We start from the raw sequence: 16,975 nt of genomic DNA on the forward strand, positions 1-16,975 counted from the left end.
AAAGCTGTACATTGGATCGACAAATGTTGTAAGTTGGGTGGAACTCCCATGGGATCGGCTCATATTATTGGGGGATCCACATGGCGACCGTCCATCACAACTTAATATTGATGGGTCATCTTGACATGTCACTTTAAACGGCGTCATATTATTGGGCCCTTATTGGACATGAGGTAAATACATGGGGGTTGCTTTGGAAGCAATTGGGCTCTACCTTTTGAGAATTATGGTTGGCTGATATTATTCGGGACCATAAGTTTGTCAATTGGACTCCATGTTCTCACTAAGGAAAAAGTTTCCCGTTTTCACTAGAGGGTGGTGAAATCGTTAAAATAGTGGGAGTGAGATTCATAAAATTAAATTCGCCTATTTTATGTCTTAGTAAATTGTTAAACAATCATTGATATATGTCTGTTTTCCTTTTCAGTATTTCATACAATGAATTCGCGAAATCCTTTATTCTCGATCCTCGAACAAAACAAGCTGACTGGCGCCAACTATACGGAATGGTTCCGGAAGTTGAAGATTGTCTTAACTTCGGAGAAAATGCTCTACGTGTTAGAGAAAGCACCTCCGAAGGAAGCACCAGCTGACATAAGTCCGGAGGAATTGGCCAAACTTGATGCATGGTGTGACCATGACATCAAGACCAAATGCTATATGCAAGCCTCGATGTCTGATGAACTCCAGAGGCGATTTGAGGACACGGTGAATGCTGCTGACATTCACACGCAACTCAAGGAACTTTTTGGGGCTCAGTCGAGGGCTGAAAGGTTCGCTACTGTTAAGGAGTTGATGACGTGCCGCATGCGTGAAGGGACTTCGGTCCGTGATCATGGGGTACGAGTGATTTGGCTCATACAGAAGTTGGCGACCCTTGATTTGGTGTTGGAGCATGAACTCAATGTGGACTTGCTGCTTCTATCTCTTCCTTCTTCATTTGATGGATTCGTGATAAATTTTAATATGAACAAGATAGAGGCCACCCTTGAAGAGATGGTCAATATGCTCGTTACATATGAATCCACACTTAAGAAGGATAAGCCAGCTTTCTTGGTGGGCTCCTCATCTTCTGCTAAGAAGGGGCCAAGTATGAAGGGCAAGAAACGTTCTGCCCCACCCAAGAAAATGGAACCCGAGAAGAAGCAAAAGACAAAGGCTTCAAACAATGGAAAATCCAAGGATGTTTGCCATTACTGCAAGAAGCCGGGTCATTGGAAGCGCAACTGCAAGGAGTATCTTGAGCAGTTGGGAACTGCAAAGGGTATGTTCTATATCGAAATAAACATGTCACTTAATACAACTTCTTGGGTATTGGATACCGGATGTGGATCTCACATTTGCAATGATTTGCAGGTGATGACAAGAAGTCGCAGGCTTAGAATGGGTGAGACCCAGCTGAGGCTCGGGAATGGTTCCAGAGTTGAAGCTACGGCCATTGGAGATGTTTGTTTGATTTTGCAGAATGGTTTTAAATTATTATTGAGAGATGTTTTATTTGTGCCAGATTTAATTAAAAACATTATTTCTATTTCTATGCTTGATAGAGATGGTTATTCTTGTAATTTTGTGAATGGGATTTGCAACATTTACAAGAATGAATGTTTAATTGGAAATGGACAACTTGAAAACGATCTATACAATTTAAAACTAAAAGACGTTCCAGTGAATTGTATTGACAAACCGGCTACAACAAACAAAAGGAAAATCGATAGTCAAAACCCGGCAAACCTTTGGCACGCTAGGCTAGGTCATATTTCCTCAAGGAGGATGAACAAGCTAGTGGGAGAGGGCATGTTTGATATGTCTGATATTAACTCTCTACCTACTTGTGAATCCTGCCTAAAAGGAAAAATGACTAAATCTCCTTTTAAGGGGAAACCTGAGCGTAGTCAGAATCTGTTGGATTTGATCCATACAGATGTATGTGGTCCATTTAGAGTAGGGACTCAACATGGCCACACCTACTTCATTACCTTTACTGATGATTATTCAAGGTATGGGTATTTATATTTAATGAAATATAAGTCTGAAGCATTTGAAAAGTTCAAAGAATTCAAGGCTGAAGTAGAAAACAAGCTAGGTAAAAGTATTAAAGCACTTCGATCGGATCGAGGTGGAGAATACTTGAGTACCGAGTTTTTGGACTATCTGAAAGAGAATGGGATTCTCTCTCAGTGGACTCCTCCTATGACACCACAGCTTAATGGTGTATCGGAGCGTCGTAATCGAACTTTGTTGGACATGGTTCGATCCATGATGAGCTTCACTGAGCTTCCACCTTCGTTTTGGGGCTATGCGCTTGAAACGGCGGTATTGTTGTTGAACAACGTCCACACTAAAGCAGTGGACAAAACACCATACGAGTTATGGAATGGCAAAGCTCCTAAGTATTCGTACTTGAGGATTTGGGGATGTCCTGCTTACGTGAAGCGGACAATGGGAGATAAGTTGGATAGTCGATCCAGCTTATGTTATTTTGTAGGGTATCCGAAGAATTCAATCGGATATTATTTCTATTATCCTGCTGAAACAAAGGTGTTTGTTTCTAGGAATGCCACCTTCTTGGAGAAGGAATTCTTATTGGATAAGAAAGGCGAGATGATAGAACTCGAAGAAGTTCGAGAAGAACCCGAAATACAAAATAACGATCCTACACCTCAGGAACCATTGCTGGACACGCCTGCACCTAGAAGATCCGAAAGGACTTCTAGACCTCCAGTTCGATATGGTCTTCTTCTTGAAGGGGATCAAGATGAACCCGACATTGGATGTGATCCAAGAAACTTCAAGGAAGCAATTTCTGATGCGGATTCGAATTTATGGCTTGAAGCTATGCAGTCAGAATTGGATTCGATGCATACAAACCAAGTTTGGTCTTTAGTAGATCCTCCCGATGGAATTGTTCCGATAGGGTGTAAATGGATCTACAAAAGAAAGCTTGGGCCTGATGGTAAGGTATTGACCTACAAGGCGCGATTGGTGGCTAAAGGTTATACTCAAAGGCAAGGAGTTGACTATGACGAAACCTTTTCGCCAGTTGCAATGTTCAAGTCCATAAGAATCCTAATTGCCATAGCTGCATGGTATGACTATGAGATATGGCAAATGGATGTGAAGACTGCTTTTCTTAATGGAGACATTAAGGAAGAAATCTATATGAAGCAGCCTGAGGGGTTCACATCCATGGGAAGCGAGCATAAGGTATGCAAGCTTCAGAGATCAATTTATGGTCTAAAACAAGCATCAAGAAGTTGGAACCAAAAATTTGATGAAACAATAAAAGATTTTGGTTTCATCAAGAACCCGGAGGAACCGTGCGTGTACAAGAAAGTAGTTAAGGATGCTGTGACATTCTTAGTACTTTATGTTGATGACATCCTACTCATTGGGAATGATGTAGGGATGTTGCAGTCAACAAAGATATGGTTATCAGGTAGATTTTCGATGAAGGATTTGGGAGAGGCATCCTACATTCTTGGGATACAGATCTATAGAGATAGGTCTAAGAGAATGATAGGACTCACTCAATCAACCTACATCGATACCATATTGAAACGGTTTTCAATGGATGGGTCCAAAAGAGGACATCTACCCATGTGTCATGGAGTTTCTCTATCCAAGTCTATGTGTCCCAAGACTGATGAAGAGATAGAGAATATGACACATGTACCATATGCGTCAGCTATAGGTAGTATCATGTATGGGATGATATCTACCAGACCGGATGTAGCATTTGCTCTGAGTGTCACGAGCAGATATCAGTCTAATCCTGGTCAAATGCATTGGAAAGCCGTGAAGGACATTCTTAAGTACTTGCGAAGGACTAAGAATATGTTCATGGTTTATGGAGGACGAGAACTCAAACTGGAAGGCTATACCGACTCTAGCTTCCAAAGTGATGTGGATGACTCGAAGTCAACCTCTGGATTTGTGTTCATGCTCAATGGCGGTGCTGTCTCTTGGAAGAGTTCCAAGCAGGACACCACAGCGGATTCCACCACTGAGGCTGAATACATTGCAGCATCAGCTGCTGCTAAAGAGGCCGTTTGGATGAGGAAGTTCGTCCAAGAGTTGGGCGTCATTCCTGAATTTGTTGGTCCAGTCCCGGTGTACTGTGACAACACGGGTGCCGTTGCTCAAGCAAAGGAACCAAGGTCTCATCAAAGATCCAAACACGTACTGAGGAAATACCACATAATCCGGGAGATTGTGGAAAGAGGAGACATCATTGTCGAACGAGTGGCCTCTGCAGACAATATCGCTGATCCGCTTACTAAGCCTTTGCCAGGACCATTGTTTGACAAACATCGCGAAGCAATGGGTCTACGTAGTATGACTAGTTGGCTATAGGGCAAGTGGGAGATTGTAAGAGTGGGTGCCCAGTGAGCCAACTGTGTGGCTATGGGCTTTGATGACTCTTTGTATAAACAATCTTTTGTTTAATATTATTTACACTTTATGGCAATGACTTTATATTACTTCATATTGTTATATTGTGATATACTATTGTTGTTTTGATAAAGACCTTGAATATACTATAGTGTATGTAAGATGTGGTAGAACATGGAGATGTCTATCATGAAATACATCTTATAGTCACTGTATATTCTAAAAACCGTTCCTAGTCGATTGAGCCGTCCGATAATAAGGATAAGGATCGCTCGAGTTTGAGACTAGCATTTGCGATGCGGAGTACCACGTTTCATTGGTAGGGAACATGGAGATGTTCGAAGCATGCAAATGGATATTCATAGGATGAATAATCGAACTACCCTATCCGGACTTTCCAAGTGGTTATCACTTATCGAGTGGATAAAGTCCGCGGTTTTTGGTTGTACACCATTAGTCCTTACGACTTGAAACATCATGGAGACTCTATATGCTAGTGCTGTGCTTTGACTCGTTTACCGACTCTATGGGGGTCATCAGGTGTCGAGATTGGGTACAGTTACGACACATATAGGAGTCAATGCATTGTTGTCAAGGATTCACCACATACTTGCGAGTGTGGATATCCTATGCGATCTGAGGAGATATTAGTGTGACAAATCTCTGGCCAGAGTACTTGATGTGATTTAAGAAATGGTTTCTTAGTAGCACATGCGATGTCACTAATTTGATCTTCAAGATGCATTGCATAGTTATCGAATCTTGAGCGACTCTCGATATACCAATGGTTGTTGATTCGATCGGGATATATGGATGAAGGGACCGTACTGTACGCTAACCAAAATCTACTGGTTCTTGTAGGCACTATCAGTGATACCTAGGGAATCATGGGGCGATGTTGCTAGGCGCTTTACCATGATTCGTTGGGCAAGTCGGAAAGTGTTGTTCCGAGTCACAAGGAGTTGTGAGCCCACGGCTAGCTGTATCCCTGAACCATTGAGGGTCACACAGTGTAATGGAGTTTTAATCCCCGTTGAGATAGTTAAATTTAAAGAGTTAAATTTAATGAACTAAGGAGTTGGACTTCTTAAATAAGAGTAAGGGAGTAGGATTTCCTAAAATGACATAGGGATGGACATTTTTGGAAACCACTGAATTCGGATTCAGGAAAATTTATTTTGACTTTAAAACGTGCAGAAATGGTTTCTGTACACATTGGTGAAATCGTTTCATCAATCGGAGTCACGATGAATTTTATATTAATTTCTGAACGAGCGGGCTTTGCTTGTCGGGCCCCAGCTTATGATTAATGGGCCCTAAGGTGTTAGTGGCCTGCATTATAAATAAGTTATTTCAGTACAAAAATTACACAGAACAGGTCATAATTTTGAGAGCAAATTTTCGAAACCCTCCTCTCTCTCAAAGCATTCGGCCGACCCCTCCCCCTCTGCCCGAGATTTTCCGGTCTGTGATTTTGAATTGCAGTCTGGAATAGCGAATCAGATTCGTTTATTCTCTTCGCAGAAAACTTCTGATAGATTTTCTAGTGCAATCTATCAGAGGGATTAAACCTCTGTTCGTGGACCTGATTGAAGGAGTTCATCGGTTCCAGGGAGAGACAACAAGAGCAGATAAAATCTGTTGGTGTCCAGTAATCTCGTTGCGAGATTGAAGGTAAAATTTAATAACTGTTATTTAAATTTTACACACTTATAATTTAATCGTTGAACGGTTGATACCCACACCATGGAATTGTTCCATGATAAAAATTTTTAAACTTCCGCTGCACCGGGTATCAATCGTGATTGATCTGAGAGCCGCGTTTTCCAACAAATACTACTCATAAAGAGGATGAAACAAGTGCTCACATAGTTCATGACGTCTCTGACGAAAATAAAACCACTAATCCAATCCGTGGGGAGGGATCTCACACATATGTAATTGGAGATAATTCTTCAGCAATCTTGCCTGCACGTCGGAGCCCGTTCACTAACGCCATTCTATCTGAAGCATTGCTTAAGGGAGTCAAAATCCCCAACCTACCTGAGTTCGATGGAACTAGTGATCCTCAAGATCATATTAACAAATTCTACGCAAAAGCAGATTTGTATGACATCACTGATGATGCTTCTTGCAAGATATTCCGAACAACGTTATCAGGATGAGCTCTCACATGGTTCAATAAGCTGTCGTTCGGATCTATTTCCAACTTGGAGCAACTTACCGAGTGCTTCATCCAACAATTTTCAATTAACAAGAAATACCCGAAAACAACAGAGTATTTTTTCACAATCGTTCGAAAAGAAGGAGAAATCTTGAGAAAATATGTTCGACGATTTACTCACGTAGTTCACGAAGTCCTACACGTGAACCAAGATTTATTGGATGGAATAATGCAGCAAAACTTGCGCCCTGGAAGGTTCAAAAAATCTATAGCAGGAAAATCTCCGAACACCTTGGAGGAGCTATTGTCTAGAGCCTAAAAATACGTACAATCGAGGAAACTGATGAGTTGCACTCCTCGCAAAAAGAAAACGAGAAGAAAAATACGATGAAATATAACGCAAGATGGAGAGTCATGTCAATCTAAAGAAACTATATACTCATGGATAAAACACACCAGCAAGCTAAAATAAATTGCTTGCCGCTATTTTATTTGATCTACAGATCAAAACTTTTTAGTTAATTCTCTTTTATTTTAAGTTTAATAATAAACTTACGTTTATTTTTTAAAAAAAATTATATAGGAAAGAACCCAGCTCCATCAACAAATGCTTAACTTATACGTTACGACCCATGCAATCATTCAGGATACCCATCCAACAGTGGCTTGGCCAGCCCTGTAAGTCTACCAAATTCACGATGTTGTAAGAGGTCAAGACGACAAAAATAGAGTCCCGGGATACCTTACCACCTAGCAAATAGAGTGGGTTCAGGACTTCCCCATGAGACAAAATCTTAGGAATTTGATCCACTCCTAAGTACTCCATGTTAAGCACTACATTATTTCTCCTAGAGCGTAACAAAAAGTCATAGCTACTATAAACAATTCAAAAAATTCATAGCAACTATAAATAATTCAAAAAAAGTCATAGCGACTATAAATAATTCACAAAGCCATAATGACTATAAACAATTCAAAAAAGTCATAGTGACTATAAATAATTCAAAAAGTCATAGTGACTATAAATAATTTAAAAAGTCATAGCGACTATAAATTTTTTCCAGAAAGAGTCATAACGACTATAAACAATTCAAAAAAGTCATATTGACAATAAATAATTTATCAAGTTATAGTGACTATAAATAAAATATTCATCAAGTCATGAGTCATAATAACCATAAAAAAATTCACCAAGTCCCAAAGACTATACAGAATCAGAGCCTCAAGGGGTTACATCCAATGCACCAACCTAAAAAGTTAGGTGAAATATATTAATTCAAGAGTTTTCATTGAAACTACCACTCCAAGGGATTGCAGAAGATGCAGTCCTTAAAGAGATTGCATGAAGATAAAAATCTCCAGGGCGTTAGAAAAATTATCCGTCAAAAATATTATAAGTGGTGGTCCTAATGCATCCACTGGAATAGCAGTTGCGGTCCGACTCCCGTATGTGGGCAAAAGCGACTGTAGTAACCCGTACCCAGTTTGATTAAATGTTAACCATGATCAAGGGTTACAAAGTACGCTATCAAGGGATTAGATAATATTAAAAATAATTTAATTGTGTGTTAAAAATATGTATTAGTAAATATTGGGTGATAAACGATATTAAAATACATAAGTGATTTTTATAGCACACCGAAATTAAAATAATTCAAATCGGGTCAAGATTTAATCTCATACACGATTATATTACAATATACATAAGATATACATATATATGTATATCACGTGTCACATCACTATTCATTGTCATCACCATTCTCCCGAACCGTTTTCTCTCTCCTCACCGCCTCCACGTTCAGCTGCCTCCGATGGTCAAAATTCAAAAGTAAATATATGGTTGGACTCCTCACGACTAGAGCTATCCATTGAAACCCATTTTGAATATTTTTAGAGCGACTGGGAGAAACCCGAATTCCAGAAGCCGCCACTTTCTCGACGTCCTCCGATCGCCGAAATGCAAAACCAAATATACCGTTGGAATCTTCTTGACAAGAGCTATTTATTGATACCGATTTTGTGAATTTTTATTGCGATTCCCAGAAACCCATTTTCCAGCCGCCTCCTATGCCGCGCCGCCTATCGCCGTCGGCCGCCGGTCAGTGTTGGGTTGACTTGGTTTAGTTGTTGGGACTTGTTTTGAAGTTTTGGCATATAATTTGGCTAACTATGGACGAATTTTTGGAATCTAGGTCCTGATATTTCAAGGTTCCATTGGATCAATAAACATGTTGGTATTTCGCTTCACCCTCAAGAAGGACAATACCTTATCATGGAACAGACACCCCACCAAATATATATATATATATTAAAAATATATATCTAGTACACATTTTCCACTACCACTCAATACAAATAACCAAGTCATAATATTTTTAAAATATTAGACAAGTTGTGAAAGTGAGTCAATCAAAGTTCTCACGATTTTTTGGTGAAGCAGACCATGCATTTAAACGCAAATAAAATAATTATTATCAACAACAAATAATATGTGTGTATATGCATATGCGTGTATATCCATGAATCTATCCATCCCTCTCACGGCCCAAAGAATTCATCGTCGAATCGTCCTCGCGCCATTGTCGGTGCATTATTATCGCCTCCATACCACGGCTGCCGTCGCGCCTAGATTGAGCCAAGAAATGGAGTATCCATCGGCGGTGGACGTTCCATGCTGGAAATCGACTCCGAGCATTGTTTTTTCTCCATCTCCTCAAGCGGCCACGCTCCTCGCACAGAAACGCCATGAACGATGCCACCTCCGTCGAGACAGATCAGGAAAGCTTGGAAGCTACTCCATGGCTGGAAATCGACGGGAGCCCATCGCCACATTTTCATCGCGCCGCCAACCACCCTCCTCGAGCAGCATCGATCAATTCAGATCTGGATGCATATACCGACAATGGATGCTCCATGGCTGGAAGTCAATCTTCGAGAGCTGCCGCATATTCTTTCTCCTATCACAGCAATCACCGGTCAACGCCGCCGCCACTGATTTAGCCGTTCGTCGATGATCCTTGGTGATGGTGGAGAGATGGTAGATTGGGATTTACACACACAAGCAAGATACACACAATTTTCAATGTGAAAGAGACAAAATCAAATTGACGTGATGAAGAAGACGAAACTTGCAAAAAGTTGGAGAAGGAAAAAATTCACGTAAAAAAGAAAAAAATTGGAAACAGTAAAAAGGAGGAGAGAGAAGGGGTAAATTAAATATGACACATGTATTGTCAACTTCAAGGGAGCATGATACAAAATTAATTGGTACATGTCATGTGCATCCAGTTGATTCTGTCTCCTCTGCTTATTTTTGGAATACGGTCATGCGAATACTGCAATAAAAAAAATTTAGACACAATATTACGTTAGTAAGTTGTGATGAAAACACTACGGTGTTGAATTTATAATAGTAATCCATTCAGAGTTCTACTGAGTTTCTACAATTATTATTCTGGCAGGACTTTGATTCCTATCATATTACATCACAATTCTACTGTAATTCTACGATCATTATTCAGACAGGACTGTGAATCAAACAATTTTCAATTCAACTAGAACTTTTCTTTCTACTATCTGCAATTCAATTGCAGCATATTCCTACTACAATTACTCCATAACGTTATCTCCAAATTTTCTAATCTCGGTAATCTCGCTAACACGACATGCTCGAGAGTGGGGGGCTTATGATGGGTTATTACCCAATTTGACTTTCTCCCGAGTCCAAGCCCAGTAACTCAATACATTTGGGTCCCATATTATTTAGTTATTTATTTGGACACTTTATCAAGACCCATAAATTCGTAAAAGCCCGTAAGAGGATCAAGCTCATTAAATTCTCCGACTATCTATAAATAACTCAAGTCCCCTTATTATTAAGGTACACACTCTATAGTCACATGCTCTAGTTCTCTAGAACTTTTATTGGGCAAATACTGACTTGAGCGTCGGAGTGTCTTTGCCAGGGAACCCCTGACGCCACTCACTTTGCTTTGTGATGCAGGTAACAACCCTCGAAGTTCGGTCTTTGGAATAGTTCGAGTATTAATCCGACTATTCAGATCTCCACAAGTTATCCATATTGTCTCCAATCGGGTAATATCAATTTTTTGCTACATCACAAAGCACTTCAGATTCCCCAAATTTCTATTCTGGTATCTTCCTTGACTCTTCGATCTGGATTTTGGCCTATATTTTCCATTGGATGTCCTCTTATCCCTTCTGTAAGACCCTCTCCACGTGATTTAGTGTTTGTGTTTTACTTTCTCTGAAGTTCCTTGAATTGAATAGCAGACATAACCTCTTCCAAAGTTATCGTCTGTTCTCTCGCATAGAGCAATGCATCCCTAAAATTTTCATAGGTTTTAGGGAATGCATTCAGAAGTATCAAAGCCCGATCTTCATCCTCAAGTTTTACTTCTATATTCTCCAAGTCATCCAATATCTTGGTGAATTCTTCGATCTGGTCTTCAAGGTACTTATCATCCTTTATCACAAAGGAATAAAACCTATGTTTCATGTAAAGACGGTTTGCCAGGGATTTTGTCATGTATAAATTCTCAAGTTTAAGCCACACAGCGGCTGCAGATTTTTCTCTCGCCACCTCTCGAAGAGGTCTATTTCTGAGACAGAGAATTATCGCACTGTGTGCTTTCTCGAGTAATTCATCCTTGTTCTTGATATCTTCAGGCATCTCCTCATTCTTCTTGAGGGCTTCCACCAAACCTTGTTGTACCAGGATCGCTCGCATCTTGATTCTCCAGAGCGAGAAATCGTTCTTAACAGTAAACTTCTCAATATCAAATTTCATTGATCCCACCATCTTTGCTTAGTTTTCTATAAATGGTGCCACTTGTTAGGAATCAATCATAACAAATTCAATATTGTCAATAGATTTACCAGACAACCACACACAGCAAACTCAAGAACAAAATCCCAAACGAACAGATAAAACTCAACGCACACAGATCAATCACCAACTCACGCGAAAGCAATTAAACAACACAAGTATTTACGTGGTTCGGCAAGGAATTTGCCTACGTTCACGAGAGAGAAACACAACACTTTTTAATCACTTTTTAATCAAACCAGAGCTTATTACAGAACTAGACCAGAAAACTCTAACGCTAGATACAGACTTAATTCAATCTTCAATACTTTGAATTTTTTCATCACAATCTGCGTCCCAGTTCTCTCTCTCTGAATTCTCTCTTCTCTTTTTTCTCGAAATCTTTTTCTGGAGATTGAAGATTCTGTTATGTTCGTTATCCTATTACGACTGGCTTTCATCTGCTTATATAAGAAATCCACCGACTTTCTTCTTGGGCTTTAGGTCAACAACTTAATACGGCCTAATCTTAAAGTCAACATGGCCCAAACCCGATAAGTAATCTGTATTTTAATGCAATTGATTTGTCCTCATAGTTTGATCTGTTTTGATCTGCTTCCTCGCTCCAAGCTCCAAACTCTTCGGACAATCGATCTGCCAACATAACTCATCTGAGCATCAACTTCGATCTGATCCCAGTAGTTGATCTGACCATGAATTTATCTGATCACTAAGTTCTTATGATCTGTACTTTTCGATCCGATCTTTCCCAGTCGAGTTGATAGAAGCATACTCACATTTTACGCATTGAAGTTTGATTAAACGTTCATTCGGGATAACAGGATGGATTGAATTTTAAATTTCGATGTCAAAACTTTTTAAGGGGGAAAGAAATGTAAAATTCAAAGAGTAACATAATAGTTTTTTATTAAAAATGATAAAAATATGAGTGCATATGAATTTGTGTTGAGTTATATTTATTAGTTCAGGACAATAAATCTATTTTTTATGCACACTTAATTAAATTGCGGGAGGGGTTAAAATAATAATTAGTGTAATTAAAAAACTAGTTTAAGTGATGATTAAAGCTGTGAATCGTGAGTAAAATACTAAAATGCAATGATTTGGTTTGAATCAGGAAAAGTGGTGGAAGTAAGCGAGCTTCATAAATAAAGAGTTAATTTATGTTACACCGGGACTGTTTTTCCTCTATTTCAATATCATTAGATTATGTAAGATCTTTATATTTTTATGAAAATTGACATGTGTGTTGATGATCCAATGGTTGAATTTGATCACATCATGGGAGAAGAAGTACTCCAGGTGTAACACAAAATAATCCATAAAACACAAATTTTCAATCTAATTCATGAAAAATATTATTTTTTTATGTCAAAAATATTAATTTTCTTTATACTAATGAGCCGGATGACCGTCTACGGATAGAAATATGTGAAACTATCTCACAAAAGATCTTGAAAAATTGTTTTTTATTTTAGCTATTAATATTACAAGAATTTATAGTATTTTTAATGAATAAAATTGTGAGACTATTAAATTAATTTTTAAATAGTTCCCATAAAAAAATTTGAGCTCAATAATTTATCCAAATGTAAAATGTACGCATTTATTCTTCAATTTACTTAATATTTTATGGCACACGCAATGCATTTATTCGTAAAAAAATATAAAGTTTTTAAACATAAGTTATCAATTTTTGAAATTAGAATGTTTAGAATAATAATATGAATAAAAATTTGTAAAATATGGAATTGAGTGGATAAATGACATTCTGAGAATTATGAAAATCTTGACTAACATGCTAAAATTTTGGTTGGTATAAGGTACTAGTGTTTGAGATAGCTTCTAGGAAACACTTTTTATCTTTTACTTCACAAAATTTCAAAATTTCGGTAAGAAAAAGTTGAGAAGTACTTTTTAAAAGCGTTTTCAAACACCATTAAATGGTTTAACTTTAATGTGGGTTTTCTTTGAACCGAACTCGCGAATCTATCCATTAGATGGTAGATTTCAACATAGCATATGGGTAATACCCCAATGATAGATCTAATGTCCCATGATTTGCTAGGTCAACAATATATATTTAATTACGCCTATGTGTAAAAGTACAAACCGTTGGATGCATGGTTTAGATATTATCCATGTGCTAGGATCTCATTTACCTAGATAGATGATTCGATAAGACCCATAAATAAAGTGAAAATAAATTGTTTTTGCATAAAACTTAACGAGTTGAGTAATATATTTTTCTCCTTAATTTAACCTATGTCTCACGAGAGTTTCTGTCCATCATCCATAAGGTATTAGATAATTGATGTTTTTTTTTTAAAAAATAAATAAATCAACAGCTCTAACAAAAGAACAAAACCCTTTCCACCAAATTCATTTTGCGCGGGCAAAAAAATGGAGTAGAAACACCTGACCAGCCGAATGAAATGAAGTCTTCGAAATCACTTGCATGTGATTGTGGAACAAATTAACGTAGGGAATATCGTTTTAGTACATGCCGTCTGCAGGGTACTACTGCGGGTGATGTGTAACCCTATGATTGGTCAAAATTAATGGGTCCCACGTAGGGCCCACTAATTTTAACCAATCATGAACCGCCACATCACCCGCATGACACTATATTTCTGTTGGTATTTACATTTCAAGTTTTGTTATGGGATTTTCGGACTTCAAATAATTCTGCCCTCTGGTTTGGATTGTTGATTCTTGAAATTTTTTTGCTACATTATTTAGTCTATTTCAAGCATATTCCCAATGCAATAACCTATTTTTCTGAGAAGTTGTATGTTGTGTCGATTAATTTTTAGTTCAAGATTAACAAATTCCCTACTTATTCATTTCAACCTGGATTATTGTGTGCAATAGGAGTGAGGAGTTAAATAATAAAGGTGAAACGGCACTCGCAAATGAAGGTCGAAAGTTTTTGGTATTCGAATCATATATGGAATTTCACTGGACCATTTTGGTGTTGTTGCTTGCTAAACCCACTAAAATTGATTTTAGCAGAAATGTGTCAATCAATTAAATAATGATTTGTGTATATATACTATTTTACAGATATATAAAACCAATAAAAAACTGTCGGGGTTGTTATTTTTTATCTTAGCCAGTGGTTTCTTGATTTCTTCAGCTGCAGACATGGCTGCAGCTGAGGAGGTTCAATTCTGCCTGAAAGTCATGATGATGAAAGAAAGCAACAAAGTCTTGTATGCTGAAGTGGATAACGACTTTGCTGATGTTTTATTGAGTTTCTTAACGTTGCCATTGGGAACAATAGTGCGACTCCTCAACAAGCACTATGGAAACGATGCACCAATTATTGGAAGTTTGAACTCTTTGTATGGTGGTTTGCTGAATTTGGATAGTTGTCATTTTTGGACAGAGACAGGTAGACTGATGTTGCTCAATCCGAGAAATTCATATGGATTTCAATGTAGCAGACTAAGACTCCAGATTGATGATACTCCACCTGCTACCGAATGCTTCACATGTGAAAATGATATCTGTGCAAGCATGTATTACAAAATGACATGCCTTTGTCTAATTCGATCAAATACAATGATCAGGAGAGATTTAGAAATTGAAACCCAAAGTGGCGAAAAAGGTGTCTTTACTGTGCAGGCAGCATCCTTTCTTTTAACCGATGATTTGCAGATTCTGACTAATACATCGTCATCTCTTTTCCAAATTCTGAAACTAAATGGTATTGGGGACACAAGTGTACTTGAGGAGAGAACACTAAATGTCGGATTAAAAGAGGTTAATTTTTGTTATATTTACTTGCTATTATTTCTCCCACCAATGCAGGTCATCACTCTTATTTCTTTGCTTTGTTTTTTTATCAGGTAATGGAACTGCTCAAGGGATCATTAGTTTCGCAAACTCCGATAACAGACATCATTCTCAATATTAGTTCCACGGCTGGCACTCCCAATAAGAGACAAAAGTTCTCTGCATCGACTATATATAAACCAGATGTTTTACCTCAAACTCAAACTAGTGAAAACTTAAGTTCAGATTCTAAGAAGATTACCCTGAAAGCATTTGTGCAAAAATCAACTCATAGGGTGCTGTTGGCACAAACCCGACATGACTTCATTGATTTTCTTTTAAGCTTGCTCATCATTCCCTTAGGAAGAGTTCAGTTTCTTTTGGGCAATAACACTTCTCTTGGGAGCATAAATAATCTATATCGGAGCATATCCAATTGGGAAGCTGTAGATTATATGAAGTCTAGGGAGACAATCACTGCATTGCTGGATCCTCAAATTCCTCCTTACTTTCTTACCTGCCACCAGATTTTCTCTCTTAACCAACAAAGTGTCAGCAAAGGTGGCTCAATATTGGTCAAAGATGGTGGGTGGTTTGAATGAAGGAAACGTGCATGTTTTTCATTTGGTCAATCATGTGCAGCTGAAGGAAATTCATTATGAATTTCTTGGCCTTCACGCGTTCACAACCCAGGGGGAGCTCTATAAATAGAGCTCTCCTCCAGCATTCTATATATCCCATCTCGAGTTCAACCATCTAAGCTTGAGTTTCTTCATCTCCCTTATTTATTTCTATATAAATTTGTGAGATAGGTTTTCTCCTGTATTAAGAGAGTGAGTGTCTCTTTGAAAACACAGAGAGAGGTTGTAATTCTCCAAATATTATAGTGAAATCTTTTGGTCTTGCCCATGGTTTTTACCCTAATAATTTTTGGGGGGTTTTCACGTAAATCTTGGTGTCTATTTATTCTTCAATTTTCATAGTTTTTATCTCGTAATGCCGCACTTGGGACCAACAAGTGGTATCAGAGCCTTGGCATAAAATTTCTTAAAATTCTGAGTATGCTCTGTGGTTGTAGCTTTGACTGATCTTCCACATCAGAAAAGATTTTTTGAAGATTTTATAAGGCAGGATTCTTGTAGTCAAGATGTCGGCAAATACGAGATATAAAAGTTCAATGGGAGCAATTTTTTGCTGTGGAAATTGAAGGTGCAAGCAATTCTAACAAAGGAGCGTTGCTTGGCAGCTATTGGAGATAGACCGGCGGATGTCACGGACGATCAAAAGTGAAACGAGATGAATCACAATGCTGTTGCCAATTTGCACTTGGCTATAGCGGATGAAGTTTTGTCAAGTATCTCTGAAATAAAAAGCGCAAAAGTTATTTGGGATACTCTGACAAAATTGTACGAGGTCAAGTCACTGCACAACAAAATTTTCCTAAAGAGAAAGCTTTTTACTCTTCGGATGGCGGAATCCTCATCGATGACCGAACATATCAACACACTGAATACTCTATTTTCCCGGCTCACGTCTATGGGGCATAAAATAGAGGAAAAAGAACGTGCGGAGCTTTTACTTCAAAGTCTACCAGATTCATACGATCAGATCATCATCAATGTTACCAACAATGTTTTTTCGGATAATTTAAATTTTGACGACGTCTTAACTGCGGTTCTTGGAGAAGAGAGTCGTCGAATAAACAAGGAAGATAGGTTGGCAACATCGAAGCAAGCAGAGGCTTTACCGATGACGAGAGGAAGATTGACGGAGCGTGACTCCAGTGG

The 16,975-nt window shown here is 38.4% G+C and overlaps 1 protein-coding gene across 1 annotated transcript; it reads left to right on the top strand.

Moving 5' to 3' along the window:
• Positions 1 to 14,555: 14,555 nt before the first annotated feature.
• On the top strand, positions 14,556 to 15,790 carry LOC140889450 (uncharacterized). The gene is made up of 2 exons (XM_073297168.1): positions 14,556 to 15,176; positions 15,263 to 15,790. Exons 1-2 carry the CDS (start codon positions 14,556 to 14,558, stop codon positions 15,788 to 15,790), a joined length of 1,149 nt encoding a protein of 382 aa, XP_073153269.1.
• Positions 15,791 to 16,975: the final 1,185 nt, after the last annotated feature.

This window comes from Henckelia pumila, chromosome 3, assembly GCF_033568475.1.
Source record: "Henckelia pumila isolate YLH828 chromosome 3, ASM3356847v2, whole genome shotgun sequence".
In the NCBI taxonomy this organism is placed as follows: Eukaryota; Viridiplantae; Streptophyta; class Magnoliopsida; order Lamiales; family Gesneriaceae; genus Henckelia; species Henckelia pumila.

Bases quoted from the DNA above. Each gene is read 5' to 3' on its own strand.
- LOC140889450 (XM_073297168.1), top strand. From the start codon at position 14,556: ATGGCTGCAGCTGAGGAGGTTCAATTCTGCCTGAAAGTCATGATGATG. The intron at 15,177-15,262 runs GTTAATTTTTGT...TTTTTTTATCAG, and splicing joins TAAATGTCGGATTAAAAGAG to GTAATGGAACTGCTCAAGGG.